The sequence below is a fragment of the Stegodyphus dumicola genome, chromosome X1, assembly GCF_044657685.1.
Source record: "Stegodyphus dumicola isolate Sdum_Otavi_A_Nest chromosome X1, ASM4465768v1".
NCBI lineage: Eukaryota > Metazoa > Arthropoda > Arachnida > Araneae > Eresidae > Stegodyphus > Stegodyphus dumicola.
Window position 1 is genome coordinate 190278385 of NC_140780.1, and position 26810 is coordinate 190305194.

The 26810-nt window shown below is 34.4% G+C and overlaps 1 protein-coding gene across 2 annotated transcripts in view; it reads left to right on the plus strand.

The window, feature by feature from the left end:
• The window catches only part of LOC118181027 (delta-sarcoglycan-like), a 392038-nt gene that overhangs the window by 333632 nt on the left and 31596 nt on the right, over positions 1-26810 (plus strand). For both annotated transcript variants that reach the window (XM_035350101.2, XM_035350100.2), the window contains one exon: positions 13154-13273. In XM_035350101.2, coding sequence (XP_035205992.1) covers positions 13154-13273 — 120 coding nt within the window. The remainder of the gene's footprint in view (positions 1-13153; positions 13274-26810) is intronic.

Here is a 26810-nt window from a genome sequence, read left to right on the forward strand (position 1 = left end):
ACCTTATATACTCCCCTTTTTAAAGGGCGACTAGGGTTTTAGAGGACCTAGTCGCCAAATCCTGGGTACGGAGAATCATCGCCCACAACCCTTTTAGTTCGGGCGCCACTTGTAGCATCATTAGGATTTTTTTTTTTTTTTTTGGAAGCAAGAAAGATGAGAAATTAGCAACCGCCTTCGCCGGGAATCGAAACATGGACCTCTGGAATACCGGCCCAGCATGCTACCGTTACACCACTAAGGCACGCTAGGGAAGCGGGAGAAATACCTTATATACTCCCCTTTTTAAAGGGCGACTAGGATTTTAGGGGACCTTGTCGCCAAATCCAGGGTGCGGAGAATCATCATCCACAACCCTTTTAGTTCGGGCGCCACTTGTAGAGTCATTAGGTGTATTGGAAGCAGAAAAGATGAAAAATTACAACCGCCTTCGCCGGGAATCGAACCACGGACCTCTGGAATACCGGCCCAGCATGCCACCGTTACACCACGAAGGCACGCTAGGGAGGTGGGAGAAATAACTTATAATATATCAAAATATTATATATCAAATATAACCTTAAATATATCAAATACAGCCTTAAATTTTAATATTAAAGATGAAGTTACATCATTTTATTCTTTGTAAGTTATAGGCATAGCATGTAGTCTAAATCTAATATTTGAATATGAAAGATCTTATTTACCTTCTTCAATATTTCTGATACAATCTGCTCACCCTGCATCTAGTGAAACAAGAATATCTATTACACCTCTTTCTTACATTCTGATCTTATTTAAATACTCCAATTTTAAAATAGTTTCTTTAAATAGAGTTATTATACCAAAGTTAACGTTTTAAAATGAATTCTCTTTGTAAAACTAATTAATTTCACAAATCAAAATATTCTCTACGTTTACCTCTTAGTATTTTGCATTAGAAATTTATACAGGTAACTCTGTAAATGGGTAAATGATAATATAAAGCTAAAACGAATATTTGCTTTCTATCATGTTAGTGTGTTTTTTGAACACATTTCAGTGAATTCACAGAAATTGGAGGAGTGCTTCCGTTATATAAGCGGATTTGCCTAAGCAGTAAAAAATACTTTATTATAGCCTTTTAAATTTACTTCAGAAGCCGTAATTAATAGACGTAGTTTCGCTAATGTGCTATGCAATTTTGACGTTATGTCATTAATGCCTCTGCAATCGACCTCAACAATAATCTAGAAATAAACCACCTGAGTTCTAGTACATTTTTAATATTGCACAAATAATACAGACTTATAGGTTTTACATTATTTTAAGCGATAAAGATTCTTTTCAAGAGTTGAAACAGAAGATTATTATGTAGAAACAGACAACTTATTACCTGGGCTGCAAAAAACTTATCTTTTTTGAAAAAAAAATTCATTTAATTTTCTAAAATTTGCAATAAGAAAATGGTATTTTTAGTAGATTATTCAGCATAACTTTGTTACCTTTGAATTTGATTTATATACATATTAGCAAGCTTTGTATGTTTTTTTCACCTATTTTGCATTATGCATTTAATTTGCATTAGTAATCTTCTCTTGCATAATATTTGCTTTAAAACTTTATTTCATCAACTTTACTTTTAAGATTTCCCTTAGCATTGTATAAGTACATGTGGTCAAGCTATCTGAGAATATGAATGTTACACCGCATTTTTATTCGAATGTAATATTTTGAAATAAAATCTTGTGCTTAATCTTGTTTCCCTTTTCTTAATTTCCCAGGTAAAATTATCTGTTTTCTATTACTTCGCCCTTCAATGCTGCAAAAAATCAATATTTTGGTTTCATAATATGCCAATTTAATTTTAATACTTTCCCTGATAAGCATAACTTCTTTTTAGATGTTCAGTGATTTTGATACTTGTATTAATACTTGTGTGTGTGTTGGGCCGCAGAAAGTGTACCCTTTTATCAATATTTAGGAATGCATCCCATTTTTTAATTAGCCATTTTTTGCAAACAGAACAACGGCAAGATCAAACACATGCTGACTAAGAATATTTAGGGCTTTTATGCAAAACAAGAACATCAAAATCAATTTTCATTGATGCTGATATTTTCAGCATGCCCTGAAAATGACCTTAAGATGTCAAAAGTATGTACAATAAGTTCAGAGTAACTAATAACAATTATTGTCATGAATTATTTTAATTTTACTTACAAACTCAGAATAGGATTTTATGGGTGGCATTTGCTCGCCAAGCTAACAGTTAACATTACTTAGAACAAAACATTCAGTCTATCATAAAAATTTACATAAATTTACATGAAAGACGAAGGAAATATTTTCCGTATATAGGATTCCTCATTTCATGTCAAACAGAAATGTTTCTATTTAAGCCCCCCCCCCCAGGAATGGAGGTTGGTTGGAATTTAGGAAAGATGCCCATAAAAGTTGTGCACGGCTTCATGTTACACTCCCACAATTGACGTATAATATGTAATAACTTATTTTTATTTTTAAAGACATTGAACTAGTCAAAGCACTTTTAGTAATTGTTTACTGTACTCAGTTTAAGTGGCTGTTTAAACGATAGCCTAGTTACAACCATGTTAGCTGTACACTGGTGTGCAAAAATTAAGTCGAAAAATTAGCATATCAGCTGAACGAAGAGGCAGAGCGGACAGAAACACCAATCAGGAGATTAAGTAAGGTGATGTACGGTAGCACATGCGCAGATATGCAGGTAGACGTAATGGGGGAGTGTCTGAGTAATATAAAGCATGTTGTCGGTGTAAGATCAGTATTTCTGGCAAAGAGATTGCACGCCGTATAGCAGTTAAAATCACACCGAGTTGCTGCTTCAGCAAGAAATGGTGAATAATCAATCTGTTAGACGACATCTGGATGCTTTTACCCGAGGTCAAATCATTGGGATAAAAGTTCATCATTGGGATAAAAGGGAGGAAGGCCGCAGTGTGACAAGTGTGGCTGCAGAGTTCGAAAGTGCACACAGCATCGTTTCACGACTTTGGAGACAATTTCAATTTTGGAGACTACAGGAACAGCTATCCGGGGGTTTAGTAGTGGTCGTCCACGAGGAACCACACCCGCAGATGACCGGTATATTGCCTTACAGGCCAGAAGAAACAGGCGGCAGACAGCGGGAGAAATCGCTAGATACACGACACAGGCGACTGGACGACCGATATCGCGTTTTACCGTGGCCAGAAGACTGCACGGTGGTGGTCTGTTTGCACGACGCCCTGTACGGTGTGTACCTCTAACGCCTGCCCATCGGAGAAGGCGTTCTCTGTGGTGCCGGGAACACCGGAATTGGAGAGACAATGAATGGGGACGAGTACTCTTTACAGATGAGAGCAGATTCAGTCTGAGTAGCGATTCTCATCGCATACTCATCTGGAGAGAGCGGGGAAGCCGCAATCATCCCTCGAACATCAGTGAAACGGACAGGTATGGAGGTGGCGGTGTTCTCATTTGGGGAGGCATCATGCTTGGTAGTCGTACAGACCTTCACATCTTCGACGCAGGTTCAGTCAACGGGACCCGTTACTGTAACGAGATTCTTCTTCCATATGTGCGTCTTTTAGAGGCGCTATGGATCCGCAGTTCCTTTTCATGGACGACAATGCACCATGTCATCGCACAGTAGCTGCCGAACAGCCCTTAGAGAGTGAGGATATTGAACGTATGGATTGGCCGGCACGATCTCCGGATCTCAATCCCATCGAGCATGTATGAGATTTTCTAGGCAGACGCTTGGCAGCTCGTACCTTACCACCAGTAACGATTCCGGAGCTTCGATTGGCGCTGCAAGACGAATGGGCAGCAATGCCTCAACAACTCATTGACACCCTCATTCTCAGCATGGTCAGACGCTGTGAAACCTGCCTAGCAGTCAGGGGAGATCATATCCCCTATTAAAGACCGTATGTTTCTTGCTGGACACCCATCACAGGGATGTTTCGGCGTTCAGTCGCATTGCGCTCCATGCTACTTTTTCAATAAAGCTTCTTTTCATCCCTCTGATTTCTCTTTTAGTAAGTGTTGCTTACATTACTCATGTCCTTACGTATTGGGGATCTTACGGTATTAAATGTGTTAATTTGGAAAGCTTTTGTACAAAGTTATATTGAAAAAACCGTCTCGTCCTTAATTTTTGCACACCAGTGTAGAAAGGCATGTCTTGCATGAAGAAAGGCTGCAGAAATTAGTTTTTCTCCACTCAGAAAAAGACGACACTTCTATATCGAAAACGATATTTTTATCGATAAAATCCAGTGATCAAAGGATATCAGAAGAACGCAGTGGTTATTTTACCGGGGCAGGACGTTTAATACAAAGAAACGCTGTTCTACACTCTTGAAAAATCCGAAATCCTATGAGAAGGCGCACCATGTTGCTGAACGGTATTTACAATCGTCTAATACGCTAAAATACACTGCATAGTGTTTTCATTAAATCTCTAACGTTTTAAGAAATCACGCGTTGCTTCAAATTTAAAGCTTCTTCACTCATATTATTATCTCTTGTATTGTAGAGACATTAGGATTATTTGGAAGTAGGCAAGATGAAAAATTAGCAACGCCTTCGCCGGGAATCGAACCGCAGACCTCTGAATTACATGCTGAGCGTGCAGACCACTACACCAGAATTCTCGCTAAGAAGGCGGGAGAAATACCTTATAGTATTACCTTCTGAAGTTGAATTGTTTGAGTAAATAAACTATAATACGTATGTTCCAAATGAACAGTTTCCCTACAGCGACGTCATTATGTAGTTTCTGGATTTTAATTTAATTGAGTAAATAAACCATAATACGTATGTTCCAAATGAAGCACTCTATTCCTACAGCGACGCCATTACGTAATTCCTGGCTTTTGACATCTTATATGATACACTGAGTGTCACCTACCAAACAGTCGATTTCTGCGTCTAGAAAAAATAAAAGTTTGCAAATCAGCTAGTCGCGTACTTTCAAGTACTTCACAGACAGGTCGTTTTCTTGCAACTTAGGTAGTTGGATAGTTTCCTTGCGAATGCAATATGAAAATGTGCGTACGTTTATATGCGTATTATTGAAATAAGAATATATATTCGCAAATTCTAAATATATCGCAATTAGAAATACTACGATTATCAGCAATCGAATTAAGTTATCTATATAACAGAAATATGGTACTGTAAGAAATCTTGCATTACATACAGCCGACCCGTGCCTAAACATAATATATTTTTTTAAATTAATATAAAATATAATAAATATATTTTTGCCCACAGTATCCACAAAGATCTTCATATGGCGTTTATTTTCGAATTCTTTAGTATAGAATATATACTTCCAATCATAAAAATGTTTCAAATGACGTACAGATTATTTTTTGATCATTTTAAAATTTAAGCAATGACTTTTTTTTATTTAATTTACGAAATCAATCTAATTTTATAAGTTCTCCCTGTTCCTATAGTAATAATATATAGAATTTAATAAGAGTTTATAAGGTATTTCTCCCGCCTTCCTAAGGTGCCTTCGTCGTGTGGTGGTCTGCACAGTGGGCCGGTATTCCAGAGGTCCGTGGTTCGATTCCCGGCGAAGACGTTGATAATTTTTCATTTCTCCGGCCTCAAAATTATCTAATATCTCTACAAGTTTATACTACTTATAAAGGGTAAATCACAAAACATTTGCCTCGAGCATGATAAAATTGACCGTAATATTTAATTCCTAAGTTTGTGATATTTAATGTTATTTCTAACTTGCCTTCGGGGTTGGTTAAGAAATAAATTAAAATAAATCAAGGTTTATTTTTTTCCCATTAAGTGACATTCGGCATTTAAATGACAAAAATTACCTGAGGTATTTAAGGTATGAAATCATGTTCAGAACTAAAGAACGAAACTTTTGCAGTTATATATAACTAAAATTCAAACGTCAGTTTAGAAAAAAAGCTTCTGATGTTAATAAATTGAGTGACAAGTAAACTGCATTTTAACCTATCATGAAAAGTATTAATTCAATATATTTTTTTCAAAGAGCAGTTCTTATTCTCATTGCATAAAATAAGAACGAAAATACTACTAGTTTTATGAATTTTCTTTTAATAAATTATTTTGTTAATATTTCTAGTTCAGGAAGTTTAAAATGAGATAGAAAATAAAAATTTCTGAACCGATGAAATTCCTCAGCTAAACTCTAATTATTACAGAGTTACTATTAATTAATTAATATCATTAAATTGCTTTATATTACTTACACTAAATAATAAATTAATTTTAACTGCTTAATAAACAACACTAATTAATTTATTAAATATAAATTACACTAAATATTTAGTTAAAGTAACACTTATTTGTTTACTCTCTTTCTAAATAACCTAAATTTCTAAATAATTTATTTCATTTAAAAGCTAAACAAAATTTTGGTTTAGTGAGTGTTTCCGGCATTTTATTTACCAACCTTCTAATCTAAACTGCTAAATCTAATAATATCCCTGCTCCTTTCTTATTCAATTATTCCGCCGTTCTTCGAAAGCCCTTCAATATTTGTTTCTTTCTATTTCTCACAGATTATGGCTTATTTCTTCTGAACTTGTGCTTAATTATTTCTTTATTTTAGAAATATTCATTTAAAGTTTTCGATTATTATGCATCGAGGTTGTGTAAAAGATTCAGGGTAAAAACCGTAAACTGTAATACAAATAGATTAATTAATTTTAAGAGCAGGTGATGGCCTTAAGTTAGTTTTCAGCTTAAATTTTGTAATACATTTACTGGGCAGGAAGTCGAAAAACGTTGAAATATAGACATGTTAAAACATTTCGAATAAAGCTGCCAGGAGTTGTCTTCGAAGAGTTACTTTCATTTAAAGAAAGAATAGTTGTGAAATATAACTGGTGTTAATCAGAAAACCAACTCTGGTTCAGTTACTGCATGTCAGAAAACCCAATTCATTTGGTGCATCTATTCATTATGGAGCAGCAAAGAAACAGTTAAACTTGTCGTCGGCTCGCATTAATTGCCAAAGAGACAAAATAACTGCCTAATGTTACCCTATTCATTATTTAAGCCGATTTGAAAGAAAGTAGCATCAACGGTTTTTAAAGCATTTTCTTGAGAATAGACTAATCTGCAGTTAACGATCTTATTTTTGAATAAGACATAATTAACTGATCAATTATCTAAATATAAACATGCATCAGTATTTAATTGAGACTTAAGGACAAACAAAGTTATTTGTCGATCAACAACTTAAACAGACTTGATATTTTTATTATATTTGCGCTTCACAACTCGAGTAACAAATCTTTTTGCGCCGTTTCCCAGGAGTTGAATAAGCTAGATTTCTCTCAGAAAGTCCACAATAAAGACATACTTCCTTGTTATGCTGAAGTAAAACTGAATAAAATTGAATATTTATTCAGTTTTACTTCTAACGCACTTTTTAAAAAAATGAGCAAAACAGCTCATTTTTTTAAAATTTATTTTTAGTTCTTAACATGTTCTCACAAATAAGTGCTAGTGCTCCGTATAATAAATAAATATTAAGCATGTTGTTAAAAAAGCGATTAATGGGATTTACACCAGGAATTTCATCACAAAAATAAATGAGCAAGTTAGTTCAGAAATACCATACAGCAAAGAGGAAGTATACAATTACACAAATTATCAATTTACAAAATAAATCTGGATTTTTATCTGGAAAAAGTATTCGATATATGCGAATCACTCATATTTGTCTTAGCAAAAAAGGAAATATATGGTAGATTGCTTTGAATTTTTATGACAAGGGCGAAAAGAATTTTTGTTATGAAAGTAAAGCATTGTCAATGTCAAAACATGAAAAGTTGGACCTGAAATAAATTAATCAGATTATTAATTTGTCACCTTTATATTATTCTATGCATAGTAAAAATCAAAGTTCTGAAAACTTTAAGATCTCGTTTTCTGAATTTTTGACAATGTAATGACATTTTTCAACAACTACGTTATAGTTGGCCTACGTCAATATTTAAATTTAGATGACAACTAATACAGTGAATGAAGCTCAAAATATACAATAATTACTTTAATCACTTATCTAATTTTACTGTTACTAATAGTAAAGTACTTAACTCGGTTGAATGTTGATAGTTCTACCTGGGTTCGATCCCAGATGAAAGGACTGAATGATTTGCTCCATGTCAAACCAGTTTCCCTTATATAGTCCTCCAAGAAAGCATCTCTTCCCTTAAATTATACATTACACCTAGATTAATAAATAATTTGAAGTTCTAATTAAATCTGGTTTGATTGTTTATTAGTTATTGAATATATTATAACTATATTGAAGAGTTTATTTATAGGCCATAAGTTTGGAAATTTTGTAAGATTATTTAGATACAGCAATAATTATAATTTTTAATTTTATGTTAGTTAATCAATAATTTAAAGGATAATTTATCGCAATTTAAAGTGCAAAATAGCGAAACACTTTCTTTTAAAAATATAAAAAGATACCTATAATACAACATATCAAATATATACTCATAATACAACAGAAGTTTTCAGTCAATTTCATTAAAAGGTTTTCTATATTTTAATTAGAATTACACAATGGTTGTCTTTTTATATGTATAGGAATGCACTATTACAATACTATTCAACATTATCTTTTTTACAGCTGTTCAAATATCAGTATACGATATCCTAGACATAATGAGATGTGTGATTTTATTGGTTTTACAGTAGAACAAAGCCTAATGCAAAATAATAATACATGGTATGCATTATTACATGGCTATGGTACACAACTGGAATTATCATGCATACATAAAGCATTTCGCAAGTCGATAGGAGATGTAAAACCCCAGGGCAGAAAAGGATTTTCACCTATCGATAAGCTGCTTACGTACCTTCGATGACCGCAATAAATGCGAGATTAGCATACAGTGTCTTTCACCATCATTTGAAGTTCTCTAGCTAGCGCTTTTGAATACAGAACTTAAAATTACTTTCACCCACATTCCACTAAATATGTAATTCATCCTATTTCAGACATTACGTGGTTTTCATTTCTAAATCTTTCTCCTATGTGCTTAGTCTCTCCTAGGTAGATCAGGGTACGTCTACGACTTGACGTCTGCTAGTTAGTGAGTTGCTTTCTTTCAGATTGAATCTGTTGTACTTCACCAAATAACTTCAAGCATTGTAGCATTCTGCTTCTATAAATCTGTTTGCGAGTCAAATTTCTGATGTTGGTACAAATCAGACTGATAATCGTGATTTTTCTTTAGTTGGAACTCCTGAAAACAGAAACATTTTTCTCAGGCTAGAACTGCCTTATTCAAAGGTTTGCGTCCCATAAACGCAGATAAATAATGCAGCCGCACCCTATTTCTTTGAGTGCCCTATTCTTCTATTAGAGTGTTATTCGTTCTTTGTGAAAAGCTTCAGACAAAGTTTTTTCCACGCTGCATTTGACATCATTATTGCTTAATTTTGTAACTAACTTCCTTTTTCCTTCCACTTATATGTAAATGGTAAGGACTTATTTTATTCACATTAGAAAAAAATTCTGAAAGTAACCAGATGAAAATTAAAACGAGGTTTAAATTTATCAAAGCGAAAACCTTAATGTAAATTAAATCATTCTTACCACTATTTATAATATCAGGTGTCCTAAATACATTGCCGGTTTTAAAAACAATACAACTGGAAAACGGTTAAGATTAAAAACATTTTCTTGCAGCGAAATCATGTGACAGGCCAAAACGTTTTCCTTCCAGAATTTCTGGTTTTATTTCAAAAAGTTTCCAACACGTGGCACTGCAGATATTAAAGCCGTAAATCAAAGAAAAATTATTGAAAATCACATCACATTTTCGAAATTTTTTAATGAATGAAAATTAGAAGATTTTCGAAATGTCCACCATCAGCCGCAATTATATATCGTAACCTGAGGACGAACATAGCAGACATTTTCTGCAAAACGGCTAATGGTATGGCTGCATATTCGTCACTGATTATTTCTTCAATTTTTACAAATGTTCGGGAATTTTTCAGGTACACGGCAACCTTCAAGTAACTCCAAAGGAAGAAATTGCACTGATTCAAGCCTAGTGAACAAGGTGGCTTTTCTATTTCCTTTACCGTGAAGCATGGGTAATTTAAAGCATTTAAACGATTATCAAAGTATTCCTCTAAGAAATTGAAACCTGCAACAGTCCGGGGAGGCCTCATACCTTCTCGTATGAACCAAGATGTCGCGGGTGATTCGAGTGAAGCATTTTCAAAGGCCACAAAATTCTGCAAAATTTGAACTTAACAGTTCTGAAGTCACAGTATCAAGTACGAAATTGGTCTACTTAATAACTCTTCTGAAAACAGCGCCTATACAATAGCTTTTGAGAATAGGCTGATTGTAAAACACACGCGTGAGGGTTCTCAGTTTCGCAAATTTTGCTTATTGACGAATCCATCGAGATGAAAATTTGCTTCATCTGAAAACGATGTAGTGTTTACATTGGTATTGCCAAAATCAATCATTTCAAGCATTTTCCTCTTATGGATTCAAGATGGTTCCTCTCAGAAAACATTTTCCAATGGATTTTTATGGTTCCTTTCCGAAATCACTTCAGACGTTATCCTCTTATGGGTAACGTCTGAAGCGGTTTCTGTGTTTGAATTTTGTACGGGAACAAGGCCAATCATTTACGTATTAACTTTTGTGCCGCCGCCAACTGATATGCGGCTGCAGTTTTTCAGATTGATTTTCTAGGGGAGTGCAATAGTTTTCTCACCGACCTATACACCCTTTACTTCTGCAATACTAGCCGATCACTCTCGTCCAACATTTCCTACTTTCTCATCCGTAATATTAACTGTTCGTTTGAATTTCTCGTACAATGTTTTTACTGTATTCGGCTGCGGACCATTAGCGACCTGGAATTTGTACTGAAAGCTCTTTCTTGTTGCTGTAGATGGAATTCCAATATAAGGAAAATACTTTTCTCCAAAGAATACGTCATTTTCAACAATTCCTTACGGAAACTGCTGTTCAGTTCTTCACTGCTCGTCCTTGGAACTAGTTGTTATGCTGGCATACAGCTACTATGAAATAGCTCTTACCAGCTCCTTGTAAAGTCCCCGAAGGATATGACGAAAGTAAAAGTTCCTTAACTGAATGTACCAGGACAGGAAAGGACAGGACTAAGTGTGGGAAGCACCAACACATCGCCATTGGCAGAACTGGTGTCACTCCTTCACACTAACCGTCTTGTGATGAACACCTCCACAGGGCGTACTTACGCCAGGCATCGGTGTTAATTGAACCGTTAATCATTAGGAACTGAATGTACCAGGGAATATCAGAAATAAGTTAGAAAGCGAAGACACTTTATCTACCATAAACAGTAAACATCGGCGAGAACTGGGAGCGGGTGGCATTCTGTTTGCTGGTCGGAAATATAATCATGGGTAGAAAGCGGCCAAAGCAATTCTGCTATCATCAGATCGCAAATCAGAAGCATTATAACGTCGAATCAGGAAGGCTGGAGGCACGTGAGTTGTGTCAGCAAGTCTTATAAGTCCATGGTATATTCTTTTTAAGTTGCTGCGCCATCTGTCGGAAAATGTTTGAACTAAAACCAGGAAATCTGGAAGAAAAAATTTATGCCTGTCACACGATTTTTTTGCAAGAATTATTTTTCAACCTTAACTGTTTTCCTCTTATAATTTCGTAAAATATGTAGTCTATTATACGACTCGAGGAATACTTTTTAAGAAATAATAAAACCGAAACTCATAGTTATATTGTGATCAGAAACTATTAGCTTAGAAATTATAGATTTTTAGTGATCTGTGATCCAGCAATATTTTCCTGAAAGAAATACTTTAGATATTGAAACAAAATATTAGGATCATTGCAAGTTGAAATAACAAAGTTATTGTAATTTGTATAATACGCTGCTGCAAGAACTTTTAAGAAACAAAGAATAAAAATTTTTTTGCTACACAGCTTTCCACACAGTCAATCCTTCTATGCAGTTTTGAAGTCGGAATTCGGGAATTATTGTAAAAAGCTTATTACTTTGAATATAAATATATAAAAAATCAGTATTCATTAATGTATAATTATTTTAATCGGTTGATAAATTTTTACTACTTTTGAGTATAATTGCTTAATTTTCTGCATTTCGTTATTTGCTGTGATAATTTCTCCTGTCTTTCCAGATTCATCAGACTTATACTCCTAATACTTAATGTTTAACATTTGAAAATGAAAGTTAATTTTTTTGTGCAAAATTGTTGTTGCAAGTTAATAAAATTTTTAAAAAAGCTTTAAACCAAATGATATTAAATGTTGACGTTAAACCGACTTAAAAATTTCAAAACTAATTAATTGAAAAGCATAACAAAGTAATATTTAAAGAGAGGGTGTATATTACTTAGTTGAAGTTACTCATAACACGGAAGCTCGACAGTTTTCGACAATTTGCTCGACAGTGTTCGACAATTTGCTCGACAGTGTTCGACAATTTGCTCGACAGTAAAATGGCCCATAATTTTTAACTCGGTGTTCGTAGCCATGGTGTAAGTAGTAACTCTTATAGGCATACATTATATTTAGTCTTAAATATAGAGACATATATTAAAGTTTTCAGAATCAAAATGATTAGTTGACATCGTATTTTCTTAAAACAAAAGAAGTCCTATTCTCACATTTGCTAATAGCAGAAATTGTTCTTGTTTTTAAAATACTTCAGTGGCGGTATATACGCTAAAATATATTTTTACATCATATTTAATCACAACAGTTTTCTTTCGTTTATAAAGTGAAAACATTTTCTATCTCACTTTCAAAATAAATTCTTAACAATTATTTCTGAAATGTTCATAAATTTAAGACGAAAATAAGACTATCGCCCATTTTTACTGAAAGCTGACAAATTATGAAAATTATAACACTTGAATAATAAAGTGTAATAGTAATAGAATTTCTAAAAGTTTTATATTTAATTTTTTGTACATCAAAACCTCATACATGCCTCAAGGGTTAGGAATGCATCATTTTAAAATTCTGTCAAGGGAAAGGAGAAAATGCTTCCGAATATCTTGCTTTATTCCATTTTTATTCAAATGTTTGCAAGTTCATTTTTTCACCAGTTGACCTAAATTTACTTCTCTTCCCCAGGTCCTACTTCCATGACATCTTTTGCGGAGAAATTCACGATCAAGAATCGGAAAGGGGAAACTCTATTTCATGCTGACGATAAGGAAGTCGTGATTTCGGCAGAACGACTCAGGGTGACGGGTAAGTTTCTTGCGGTTTGTAAGGAGCTGTTACTATAGAGATACCGAACAGTTCTAAAATTCCCTCCTACTACAGGCAGTCAGAGCTTGCGGTTTTGTGAAAATAGTTTCATTTCTCGTTATCGATATTTTCTTTTGTTGGAATTCATTCAGGGAAAAAGTCTGAAATGCGTCAGTGGTTTTATCGGATTATGTAAAATAGCTGCGAATTGAGATACCACTGTGCTCTGAGTGTCAAATTTACATAATAACGGCGGAATAACAAAATGTAATGTTAGATGATTATTTTATTTCTTAATATTCAAGGCTATTTTAAAATGATATGAAAAATGATATCAGATTTAACATTAGATTTTTCCAAACATTTATAACAGTATAAGTAAAAAAAAGTCTAATTTATGATAACGTATACACACATTCGCACCAACATAAGTCATTTTTATTTTGAACTGTAAATAATTTGCTTTGGAATTAATTTAAGAGTAAGAATTTCTTAATAATACTGGAGACCAATCACGCTAAAAATTATTTTTAGAAGAGTTGGTATCATTAGGCTGTTTGATGGTAAGACAGTTTATCAGGTTCAATGTTCCTTCTAACCTTCTTCGAGAACATGCAAGGACCTGACTCAGAACAGAGAGCTTACTAAAGCTATGTTCAAAACTGTGGGAAGTAAACAGGATACACAAGAAGGGTATACAAGACCCTTTATTTTTCTCTATTTACAATGACTTCCGTACTTCGGAATACACCGACCCGCTACTTGGGGTCAAAACGTAAAAGTATAAAAATAAAACTAAACTCTAATTTAACTTTAGAATAATAAACGTGGAAGATCGGCCTTATATTAACAGGAAGCGTATGTAGTACAGAGAACTGTGAACACTACAATACGTTTAAAATTGATCAAGAGGATTAAAACCTCTGGCCTGGAAGGCAACAAGCAACTGCGTAACTTCTAAGGTAAGCGGCCTGCGTCGACTCACTGCTTCCTCTCTTTCGCTTGGCAAAAAGCCACAACTTAAATACTTGGCGTTCGCCAGACAAACTTTGCATAAAAACCTTAACGCTTATAATTCTGGCCGGAAGTAGAAAATAAGAAGTGATAGTAAAGATTTAAAATAAAAATAAACGTTAGTAAAACTTAAGATCCTTACATACTTCCCGCCAGAGTTAATTAGCTTGAAACTGAGGTCTAAAACGACCTTGTTGAAAACTTTTAGCTCTAGAATCTAACGCGAGGCCAATATTTTACAAACATTTTTCGCTAGAAACTAGAAATTTAAAAGAAAGAAATATGTTTTTTACAACAGCAGCTCCCAGGATACAAATTTTGTTTTCATCTGTACTGCATCTAAACAGGAGCTTTTATTCAATTCTGGTTCCTTCCAGAGATCTGGAAGGAAAACTAGTTTAATGAAATGTTACACAATGAAATGGCAAGTAACATATACAATTATACTTCCCTAAACATTCTTATTTCATTCATGATTATTTTAATTATCTCTCCCCGTGTTCTCTGACATGTGTTGTAAAAGAACACCAAACACGAACGTGTTTCTGTCTACGTGTTCCACACTTCCTCCTACAATCAAAACACTAACGTGTTAAACTTTAACATAACAAGACCTCTTAACATACCATAATTTCAACTCTAAACCCTGAGGTACTATTCTAAAAGTGGCTAACTCTAAAGTGTAGCGTCAGAGAGCCTAACTACATCATTCAACCTTTAACACATATTCGCCATGATTTAGTCTTTTTACAGTCACACGAATAAAAAAAATTTAACATTCACTTTTACCATATCACGGTATTTCTTAACATTTAAAATAACAGTTCACATTGTATATAAGAACATATCAACATGCCGTTAATTTTACACATTTGAAAACATACATTAGTAGTACATTGTTAACTTCTATTCTTTTCAAAGCAAGTGACAATTCTTTCTACATTGAAATACTACATTTCAAAAAGTCTTTCAGACTAAACTTCTTTCTTGCTAGAATGTTTTAAATAAAATTTATACAATAACTTTTTATAATATTTAAGTCTTTACACAACGCTATTATATATCAACCTTAGTTTTACGCGCGAGTAATTGAAAAACATAATATCAAAATCGGTAACAACTGATTTCTCGCCCTTTTGGTGATAAAGGTAGACCTCGCATGAGGTAAAACTTCTTGAAATCTGCCACTTGCAGTAAGAATGAAAGATTAACTTAAGTTTGCAAAGTAACATAAAATTTTACTTATCTTTGTGATATTCGGACATCCTTTTCTGGGCCCAGTCTTTAAAGGTATTGCAGATAGTTGTGTGATTTATCCTCCTTCTTGTACGGGCTCGCCCTTCAGTGCTTTCCTCTGGAAGCTTCCTTTTTTCACCAGTTCGGCCACTCTTGAATACCTTCTTTTTCTCCTCTGCTTGTGGTCTTGGCCGTTTGATGGCAGCTGGTCTTGGCGGAACCGGGAAACTTCTTTCGTGTTCTTGCTTGGACCTCGTTGCTGGCCGTTCAAATTTTCCTTGTAATTTTTCCTCCGCCGCTGATGGCCCTTCCGCAGTTCGGCGACTTTTGCTGCGGAGAGTCCTGTCGGATGAATAGATCTTCCGTTTTAGAGCCGGGTTATAGTTGCCGTCATTTCTCCTGGTTCTCTTCACATACGTCGTCCTTCTTCCTTCTTCATTCTGGGAGTGTTCGTGAACTCTCTTTTCTGGACGGTGGAACGGCTTCTTTTTCTTGCTACCTTCAATTTTTCCGCGGGGCAATTTTCTTTTCACTTGCTCCTGCCTCTTATTGGCTTGCCCTTGTACTTGTCGTTTTTCCACCTCTGGAGCTTGTACCTGCAGTGTCTGCCGTGCCGGATCCTGCAAAAGATCTGAAAATATTTGCATTTTATTACGATCGAAGTAGGGCTTGATTTGATCAATGTTTGCGGAACAGGTTTCACCATTTCTGGCTTTTAACACTACTACAGCGTGAGTTATTTTTTCTATAACATATGGTCCTTCAAATCGTGGAAAAAATTTGGCAGTTTTATCTTCTGGTGCTGAAGAAAGTGAATGCTTAATTTTTAAAACTTCCTCCCCTACTTTATAAGTTACTCCCCGTCGTTTCAAATCATAATAGAGCTTCTGTTTTCTTTGTGCTACTTCCGTATTCTTCTTTGCTTCCTTAATTAGTTTTTCTATATCACCCATTTTAAATTCTGGGGCTCTTTGTTGCACATAAAATAATTTATCTAACGGTGTTATAATCTTTCTGCCTAGAAATAACTCAGCAGGAGTTTTGCCCGTTGTATCATGTTTTGCGGTCCTAAGGGCGAAAGCAAATTCATTGACATAGTTATCCCAGCTTTTATGAAAATTTTTAACATAACTACGGATAATTTTCACTATATTTCTATTGACCCGTTCCGCTATATTTGATTGCGGCTGATACGGGACCCTTTTTAAATGACGTATGCCCAGTTTTTGGCACATGTCTTCAAATAGATTACTTACAAATTGAGGACCATTATCCGATATAACTTTTAGGGGCGCCCCGTATTTTAAAATATATTTATTTAAAATAGAATCAGTGACTAATTTCGCGGAGGCTCGTTTTAAGGGAACAATTTCGGTCCATTTACTAAAATGATCAACCATAACAAGGAGATAGCGACTTTTATTTAACTGACTTTTTGGGAAAGGGCCCAATAAATCGATGCCAATTATTTCATTTGAAAATTCGGATTTAATACTATTTAGAAACCCGGCCGGGCGGAAATTAATATAATTAACTGCTTGACATGTTGGGCAGGACTGGACATACGCCCTTGTTAACTTTTGCAGTTCAGGAAAGTAGACTGCCTCGCGTACACGTTGGATAGTTTTTCGAATACCAGCATGAGAAGCTAAAGGGCTGTCATGGAGCTCCTGCAGGATATTTAATCTAAGACTAGCTGGGATAACAGGTCGAAATTCGTTGCTGGAATTCGTAGTTTTTGTATAGAATAATAGACCATCTATTAGTTCGTAATGGGCCGCCCTATTTCTTATCGCCACAATATCTTGGTGGCTAAAATTTTCAGGATCCTTCAAATACTCATAAATGCTTCCAAACTCAGGATCCTTACCCAGTTCGGTTATTACAGTTTCTCGGGAATTTATTGTACATGCTGTAAGCATTGCCACCTTTGCGGTATTACCTTGTTCGTCTATTTTAATTCTTGATAGGGCATCTGCTACGATATTTTCCTTCCCGGGGGTATGCTTGATTACCAGATTATATTCTTGCAGCTTGAGTGCCCATCTTATTAACCTTGGGGATAAATTTTTCCCTGAGTACAATCTAGTTACCGCCGCATGATCAGAGTACACTGTTATCGGCGCCTTTCCAAAATAGACTCGGAACTTTTGCACTGCTAACAGAACTGCAAGTGCCTCTCTCTCGGTCGCGGAATAGTTTCTTTGTGTTTGATTTAAAGTTCGGCTAAAAAATGCCACGGGCTGCTGATTTTGCAAAAGTACCGCTCCTACCGCATAATCCGAAGCATCCGCTGAAATTTCTAAATTCTCATCCTTTTAAGGAAATTTCAACACAGGGGCCTGCGTTAATGCTTGTTTTAATTTTTCGAAAGCTCTATTGGCTTCGGCCGTCCACGAGAATCTTGCCTTTTTCCTTTTTAATTTTAATAATGGCTCAGCGATAGCCGCAAAATCTTTTATAAAGGACCTATAATATGAATAAAGTCCTAGAAAAGAAGAGAGCTTCTTTGCCGTGTTTGGAGTCGGATACTTTTGTACAGCGATTATTTTTGATTCATCTGTCTCGATCCCTTTTTGAGATATTTTGTAACCTAAATATTTTAATTCAGGGGCTGCAAATTTGCACTTTTCGACATTAACTTTTAGACCGGCCTCATTTAATAAAGAAAACACCTGTCTTAAATCCTGTACATGTTGGTCGAGATTATCACTAGTAATAATGATATCGTCTAAATAGATAAATGTGGACTTTCCAAGAACAGGTCTTAACACAATGTCCATGCATCGCTGAAATGTTGCCGGGGCCCCTGAAAGGACAAACGGCATTCGCAAAAATGCATAAGTGCCAGACTTGGTTATAAAAGCAGTCTTAGGGACGTCCTCAGGCCTAAGCCCTATTTGAAAATAACCAGTCGTTAAGTCTAAAGTCGTCATAAATTTAGTTGATTTTATGTTCCTTAGAATTTCTTCTATAATTGGTAACGGATATACCGGATATTTAGTTATGGAGTTTAATTTACGGTAATCAATCGCGAATCTCCATCTTTTTGGATGCGTCAAAGGATAGTCATTATTTTTCTTACATAAAACCACCAGGCTAGCATAACTACTTGAGATGGGCGTTATGATCTTTTTACGTAGCATATCGGTAATATGCCATTCTATATTTTTTTCCTTATTCTTATCATACCGGTATGGTTTTTGGCGAACTGGCATTGCATCTCCGGTGTCAATACTATGGTTAGTAACCTGAGTAAATCCTGGAATATCACTAAATAACGAAGCAAATTCACTTACCACTTGTCGGATTCTTTCTTGCTCGTCATTAGAGAGATGGTCAAGTTTTAACATCGGCGGTTCAGCGTTTTCTGTACGAACTGGTTTCATTGTCAGCTTAAGGGACGCTTCATTAAAATCCAGCGTAGCTTGTGCTTCTGAAAGAAAATCTATTCCTAAAATTATATGTGCTTGCAGATTCTTTACTATAAAAAACATCACCTTTACTTGTTCGTCCTTGATACGGATATACAACGGTACTTTACCTACGCACTTACATTTTTCTCCTTGCGCCGCTAACACTGTCGTATTATCCGAATTATATATGCGGTATTTGCGAAAATACTTCCTAAAAAAATCTTCTGCCACACAGGAACACTGCGCGCCTGTATCCAGGAGTGCGGTGGCTGGGATATTATTCACCAACACTTCAATCTTCGGAAGAGTCAAATTTTTCACCATTACTGTATTTAACTTGTAGGAAGAGGGGTTTTCTTGGCCTTCGGATTTCCGCACCCTCCCGTCAGCAGAAATCCGTTTTAGTTTAAATTATTTTTCCTTTCCGTGCTTTCCTTCTTTTTCCACTGGCCTTGAGACTTTTTTCCTGGGTTGCTATTGAACTGTCGACGTTCGCCGGCTGTTTTTGAATGCTCGGGTTTCCTTGCCCACTGATTCGCGTTTTCTCCGTAGCCGTGTGCTTGAGTTTGCTGTAGTCTTGGCGTACCAAATTGGTTTCGCTGTTGATACTGGCGTCTTCTTTCGACGTCCGGCGTTCTTCTACTTTCAAACTGGATTGCTAGCTCAAATAACTTTTCCAGTGTAGTCGGATTTCTTAATTCAATAAAGTCTTGCACTTGGGGCAGTAACCTCGGCAAAATCACTTGAATTATTTCAGGATCCGGACGGTTTCCATACAAGAGTTTGAAAACGTGAATTTTTCTTAAAATAAAGCTCGAGAGGTTTTCGATTCTTTGTTGATATATACTGAAAAGTTCCGTTTCTAATTTCGCACGATCCCTTACAACAGGGAAGGCTCTTAGTAGGGCAGTCTTAAAATTTTCGTAAGTACAGGTGGGACTTCCTGCTTGACCCAAGAGACTTCTGCCTATACATTTGAACCAGTTAAGCGCTTGGCCCCTCAAAGCGCTGGTAGCTAAGGTAACTTTTTGAAACTCGTGCACGGGGTAGAACATGAAGTGGTCATCCAATTTTTCCAAAAAACTGGTTACCGGTGAGTTTCCCTTAAATGTTGCTTCTGGTTTCATCGAAGCGCGCTTGGTCTGGACGATGTAACCAAATCCTTCCAGGGCGGCAGCTGGCATTTCTGGATTCTGAGCCGTTTCTGCAGGCAGCACAGGTCCTTCTTGAAACTCGGCCATGGTTATTCTTCTTCGTTGGGCGCCACTATCAGGTTCAATGTTCCTTCTAACCTTCTTCGGGAACATGCAAGGACCTGACTCAGAACAGAGAGCTTACTAAAGCTATGTTCAAAACTGTGGGAAGTAAACAGGATACACAAGAAGGGTATACAAGACCCTTTATTTTTCTCTATTTACAATGACTTCCGTACTTCGGAATACACCGACCCGCTACTTGGGGTCAAAACGTAAAAGTATAAAAATAAAACTAAACTCTAATTTAACTTTAGAATAATAAACGTGGAAGATCGGCCTTATATTAACAGGAAGCGTATGTAGTACAGAGAACTGTGAACACTACAATACGTTTAAAATTGATCAAGAGGATTAAAACCTCTGGCCTGGAAGGCAACAAGCAACTGCGTAACTTCTAAGGTAAGCGGCCTGCGTCGACTCACTGCTTCCTCTCTTTCGCTTGGCAAAAAGCCACAACTTAAATACTTGGCGTTCGCCAGACAAACTTTGCATAAAAACCTTAACGCTTATAATTCTGGCCGGAAGTAGAAAATAAGAAGTGATAGTAAAGATTTAAAATAAAAATAAACGTTAGTAAAACTTAAGATCCTTACAAGTTGTGTTACGCAACCTCATACAGAATAAAATTTAATTCAAGAAAAGTAGTACTCTAAAATATAAACAATAGTAAATTTGAAACTGTTAAATTATTGAATACTTCTGGTAAACTTTTAAAACAAGTTATATGCCCCTGTGAATTATTTGATTAAGTAGAGAACGTTCAGCTATGGAGAAGGGGACTTCCAATATTCTAAAACTTGATTAACGAATGCTTTCAGAAACAGTGTTCAAAGTTTATTATGAGAAATAAAATTAAGCCTAAAGATTCATTGTACATTAAATGAACATTCACTTAAAAGTTCTGCAGCATTCGAATGTTTAATATTTTTAAGCCTCTAATTAGAAAAAGAAACATAATATTTTAATAAATATTGCTTATTGCATTTCAAATTAAATTTCGTATAAAATATAGTGTCATTTATGTCACTACTAAAACTTAACTGACACTAATTGATCACTGTACTGAGGTAGCACTGATGTACTACTGAAATGTATTACAGATGATCTCTAAATTCATTAAATGCTATCATCAAACTTGAATGGATTTGACCTATATCATGTTTTTAATTGCTTGGCGTAATTACCGTTGTCTACATTTTATTTGCATTCTTTTGTAATAATGAAAGTATTAGATATTATTCTACATTTTTTTAAATCAGAAACCATAAGTATCTGATGAAAATATTTTTCAACATCAATTCACTATTAAAAGACGTTATTAGCTTACTTCGAATAATTGGAATTTGCGCTAACATTTGGTATTTATTAACACATTATTTTGAGTTGTAGGCTTATTCATTAACCACTTGTTATCATTATCTTTCATTAACCACTTGTTATATGCTTTGGATCTTTACTATTATTTTACATTAAATATGCATATCAAGATTCTGAAAAATATGTATAAAGCATTAGAAATATTTGCTTTTTCTACTCTATTAGACAATTATTTTCATAACTATTTAATGAAATGTATTATTAGAAGTCAGTTCCGAATAATCCTTAATATCTGAATTTTAGTTTCTTTCTTCAGTGTTAAATATATATTTATATAGATCTCTTAGATTGGTATGAATTTACTTGTGACTGTAAAGCAGTATATTAGAATTTAGAAGAGTGCAGGCCTTTCTAAGAGAGAGTGATTATCCTACAAAAGTTAAATTTTATAAAATAAATGATTCACTAGTGTTTCTTTCAAGAACTGCACAGAAAGCTTAGTAATTTTTTGCTTGCATTAGTTATTCCAAGGGAGAACAGCCTACAGATATCAATATTATAACATTTAAAATCATATTGTTATTAAATACACTTGTGTTGATAAAAAATTAATAATTTACTTGTAGTACATAAATTTCTGGATTATAGGTTTTAGTTCATTATTTAGGCTTATCGGTTTGTTAATCAGTGTGTTAAAATGCTATCTTACCTTTCTTTCTTTAAGTTAAAAGGAAAACTCATAGAGAAAAACATGCATTTTAAAGCTCAACAAACGTATTTTATCGTGATTAATGATCCTTTTTTATTTAACTTATATCTTTTTTAAAGTATACGTGTGCCAGGCAAATTTGTCTGCATGGTTACTAAACGAAGTTCTTTTAAAAGGTATGGAACCACTCAGTTAACGCTTCATTGTTACTTTAAGAAGTAACATTTTCCATACTATCATTATCGCTGTTTTTAGATTTCTTAGAGATGCTCTAACTTTGCTGCCATAATCCTTTAGTCCTTCATACTGCTTTCATTATGCAAAAGACACCCAAGTTTCTGCAGCATTTTCAGTACCAATGATTCCTTTGTACAAAACAGAACCAGGGAGATTATTCTCATAATAGCATGGCGGTTATTATTTTTTCCTTCAATTGAATAGCATGTCTGAGGCATTATAATCCTTGGATTTCATCGCCGTTTTACGCATATTTTTATAAACCACTCCTGAACTTTTTATTTTGCATTAAATGGCTAGTTGAATACCCTGTGATTAACGCAGGCAAAGGATACTGAAATCTTGGATAGAAGTGAAATGTAAAAAAGAAAAAAAAAATACTCTTCTGCGTTTATCTTAATCTTTAGAATATGATAAATATAGGTAACTATAATGATGTATCGTAAATTACTTCTTAATCTATGATAGAAAATTCAATCTTTAAGAATAATATCATTACGTTATGAGAATGTTCAACTGAAGGAAGGGAGAAAGCAATATTCGTAATTTAAAAACTAAGGTAAAACTCATCAATTCGAAACAGATAGTTTTTGAATAAAAAATTCTTTCTATCTCATTCTAAGTATAATAAAATTTAATATTATTAAAAAGAGCCCTAGTAAATTTATAAAGAGCATTTGACGGAACTAGCAAATTGAAATTTTTACAGTTCCTTTCTTGAAACTTTATTTATTCGCCCCACGCTCTGTTCTCCACGTTTGATATATTTGGATATATCAGATTTTTTGGCTTTATTGATGTAAAAATATATATAAACTTTTCTTGAAATATAATAAAGGCATCTTCCCCTCCTGTACCACTCTAGTGTAGATAGGTAGATAATTAAGCACAGTATATACCATAGATTGATAATTAAGCAGTCAGTACTAAACAGCGAACGCCTACACAACTTACGATAATTTACGGATTATGATGGAAAACACATGCGTTTATAGACATTTATTGTGTTTTGTATGTTAGGGAGGTATAAAAAATAAAGCATAGTAAGCACCATAGATTGACAATTAAGCACTCAGTACTTAACAGTCGAACACCTACCCAACTTCGTGATATTTTACGAATTATGATGGAAAAATGTTTACAGACACGTATGTATATTTTATGTATATTTTGTTTATTAGGAAGATATAAAGCATAGTAGTACCAAAGGTTGATAATTAAGTTATCAGTACTAAACAGCTAACACCTACACAACTTCGTGATATTTTACTGATTATGATAGAAAAAGCATGCGTTTACAGACACGTATGTATATTTTATGTGTATGTTGTATATTGGGAGGTATAAAAATTAAAAATACCACAAAACGTATTATGCGATATGCGTTAACTCCCAAACTTCGCCATAGCATATGTAACTTCGAGGGGGTATGCTCCTGATTTCTCGATACTGTAAACATCTCACTTTTCATGAATTTTCACCATCTGCATTACTGTCAGTGGTCATTGCACACATGCTACACGTGAAGGCGATTCGGATAAATCAACTTGCTGAAAGTTATCGTGAAATCATAATCAAGAAGAAGCAACACTGTATCTGTAGATTCTTTCTAGAACTGTAGCTTTTTTATTTCAGATTTTAGATTTTTATTGCGTCAGATTTTCTCTTCCTGACTTTTGTACTTTGAGTTGTAGCTCCTACATTTTTGATTCACTAAAAACACATGACACTCTCATTATATTGCTTATTTTTCAGTTTTATAACGCAGTGTATTAAATTCGTTTAACCATCAAACAATATCTCATTTTTTTATATTAGATAATAAAGTTTACTAATTTTGTGTCGCATTTCGATGCTAATATAAAAGGTAGCCGTCTGATTTTTCCAATGCTCACATTACTTTTATCTACGTCGTTGCAGTTCACATACTCTTTCAGTTTGGTGCACGGAATTTAGAAGTGCTTTGCCATTTTTATAAGGAGTCTGCATTTCCTCCACTACACTCTGGATAGCAGTGTCAGCAGCATTATTCATCTATCTTCTTCTGTTAACATGTTTCGTTTTTAATTGTTCCTCGCTATTTTTAATTTTAAATTATTGTTTTTTACTTGAATCACATTTTGATGTACTTATTCGTATTTATAATCAAGCTAACATTATGTCAGAATACTACAATACTTTTTAGAGATTCAATGCTACAATGCTACAATATTTTTTAGAGAAACATTATGTCAGAATATTTACAAATAGCAATCAGTAATATACAAAATATTTATTTCTTCGAGGATCACTGGATTGCAAAGCGTGTCCTGTTTCTTGCATTAATTAGCATGCTTTTTGATGTCACAGTTGCAATCATTATCACTGCGATAACTTTGGCCCTCTTTTGGAAAGCGATATAACTCCATACTTTATTCTGTTATGAATAATATATCTTAAATGCGAAATGATGAAACACTTTAATGATCAAACTATTGAATTACTCTTTTTAATAAAAGGAAAGCATTAGAAAAATAGAAGAAACGCATTCCCGATATTGTGGTTAGATTTGAATGAAATCTAACAAATATTTCAGTAAAAATTATGCAAATGTTTAAAATTTAAAGTTTTATGATCAGCACAAGCGAATGTAAAATACGCATCGAAATGGATATTTCAAGATCCAAACTCAAAAACAAGCGCAATTATGAAGAAACGTGCTATTGAGCGAAACCCTACGAACTCTAAAGATGGCTTTACATCAGATTTTGATTGCGTACAGGCACATATTCGTGACTGAGAACGACTGTATTACTGGGCTGAGAGAGGCGGAATTTCGATTTCTTGTGTGGTCCACTTAAAGATCGGAGTGACATTCCGATGACATTGGTGCTCAACGACTCAGACTCACAGAAGGCTCATTGACTCCAGCAATACGTTCTCATTGAACTCAATGCCAACCGATCAGGCCTACGCCTGAGCCTGGTTAGTTTTGATGAAACTTGTTTAATCGTTTTTACATCGCGTTACATGACGATGCTGTGCTGATACTGGAAACTGGTTACTGGAATCGATAATATTAATGGGAATTCCGATCCATGATTCGTGTTGCAGGAAACTTTTTTTATACTTGATGGTGTATTATACACTCTTTTGCAATAAAATTCAAGCACCATGAAGGAAAAGGTTGTTTTTGATGAAATTGAATATGTGTATAGCTCATACACAGATAATAAAATGATTAAAAAATCAATGGCAAATGGCAGATCATTATGCTCTGGATAACTTGATAAAAATCAATTCATTCTATAACGATATATAAGCTACGCAAAATGTACGATATAAACGAAACTGAAATTTACAGCTGGTTTTAAGAATCTTAAGGAGCGAGATTTTGTGCTATTTAAGTGCAGTATGGATGCAAAAATTAAGAAGTCCCAATCGAATATTGTCAAACATAGACAACTTTGATCTTTGAAAGGAGTCAAGGGTTATGGCAGCATAGAAACACGAACTTATGCAGGGAAAAATAGTATTTTGTTCTGATTTCCTTTTGAAATGGGACAAGGAATTGAAACATGAAACAAAAACAACGTTACTCTTAGCGTCTTGTGCTGTATACCTCTCTGATATCTTCTGACAAACATTTAATCAGTTTTCTGCCTGAATATAGAAAATTATATCATTTAGTCTTTAGATCAGGTTATTATAGATACTTTCAAATATCATTATAGTGAAAATGTAGTTCAGAAAATGATACATAACACTGAATCATGTGAAAATGCAAGCACCTCGAAGAATGTTACCAAGTTCATAGTTTTACTAAAGGTCATGCATATTATAGTCAATGCATGAGGGCACTCTTTTAAAACACAATTAAAAACTGCTTTCGAAAATGTGGCTTTTATTTAAAACCATATATTCGGAAAGCATCAGAGGAATTGCGAGCTATAACCAATGTTTCGAACATCACTTAGGAAAGTTAAGAAGTCACATTTAGAATACGTACTTTTAAGTACAGTGTAAAATTAACTATCTTCGAAATCCCAGAAAGTTTTAAAAATCCTGCAGAAGGCTTAAATTGACTATGAAAATGATATGGATAAAGCGACGAAGTTTCACGCTCAATGAAAACTCGAAAAACACTGCAAGTTCTAAGAAAAGCACTTGAACTAAAAAGTGATCAAACTATGAGCAGTTTTACAACCTTAAGAATACAACAAGAATTGTTGACAAAAATTACAAAACAAATACGGAGAAATTAATTCTGTGTTAGCGTTTAAAATTTCATCAAGTACTTAATTATAAGGAAATTTTTGTAAAAAATTAAAATTTCAATTCCCAAATTTGGTAAGTAGTCTCATTTTATCATT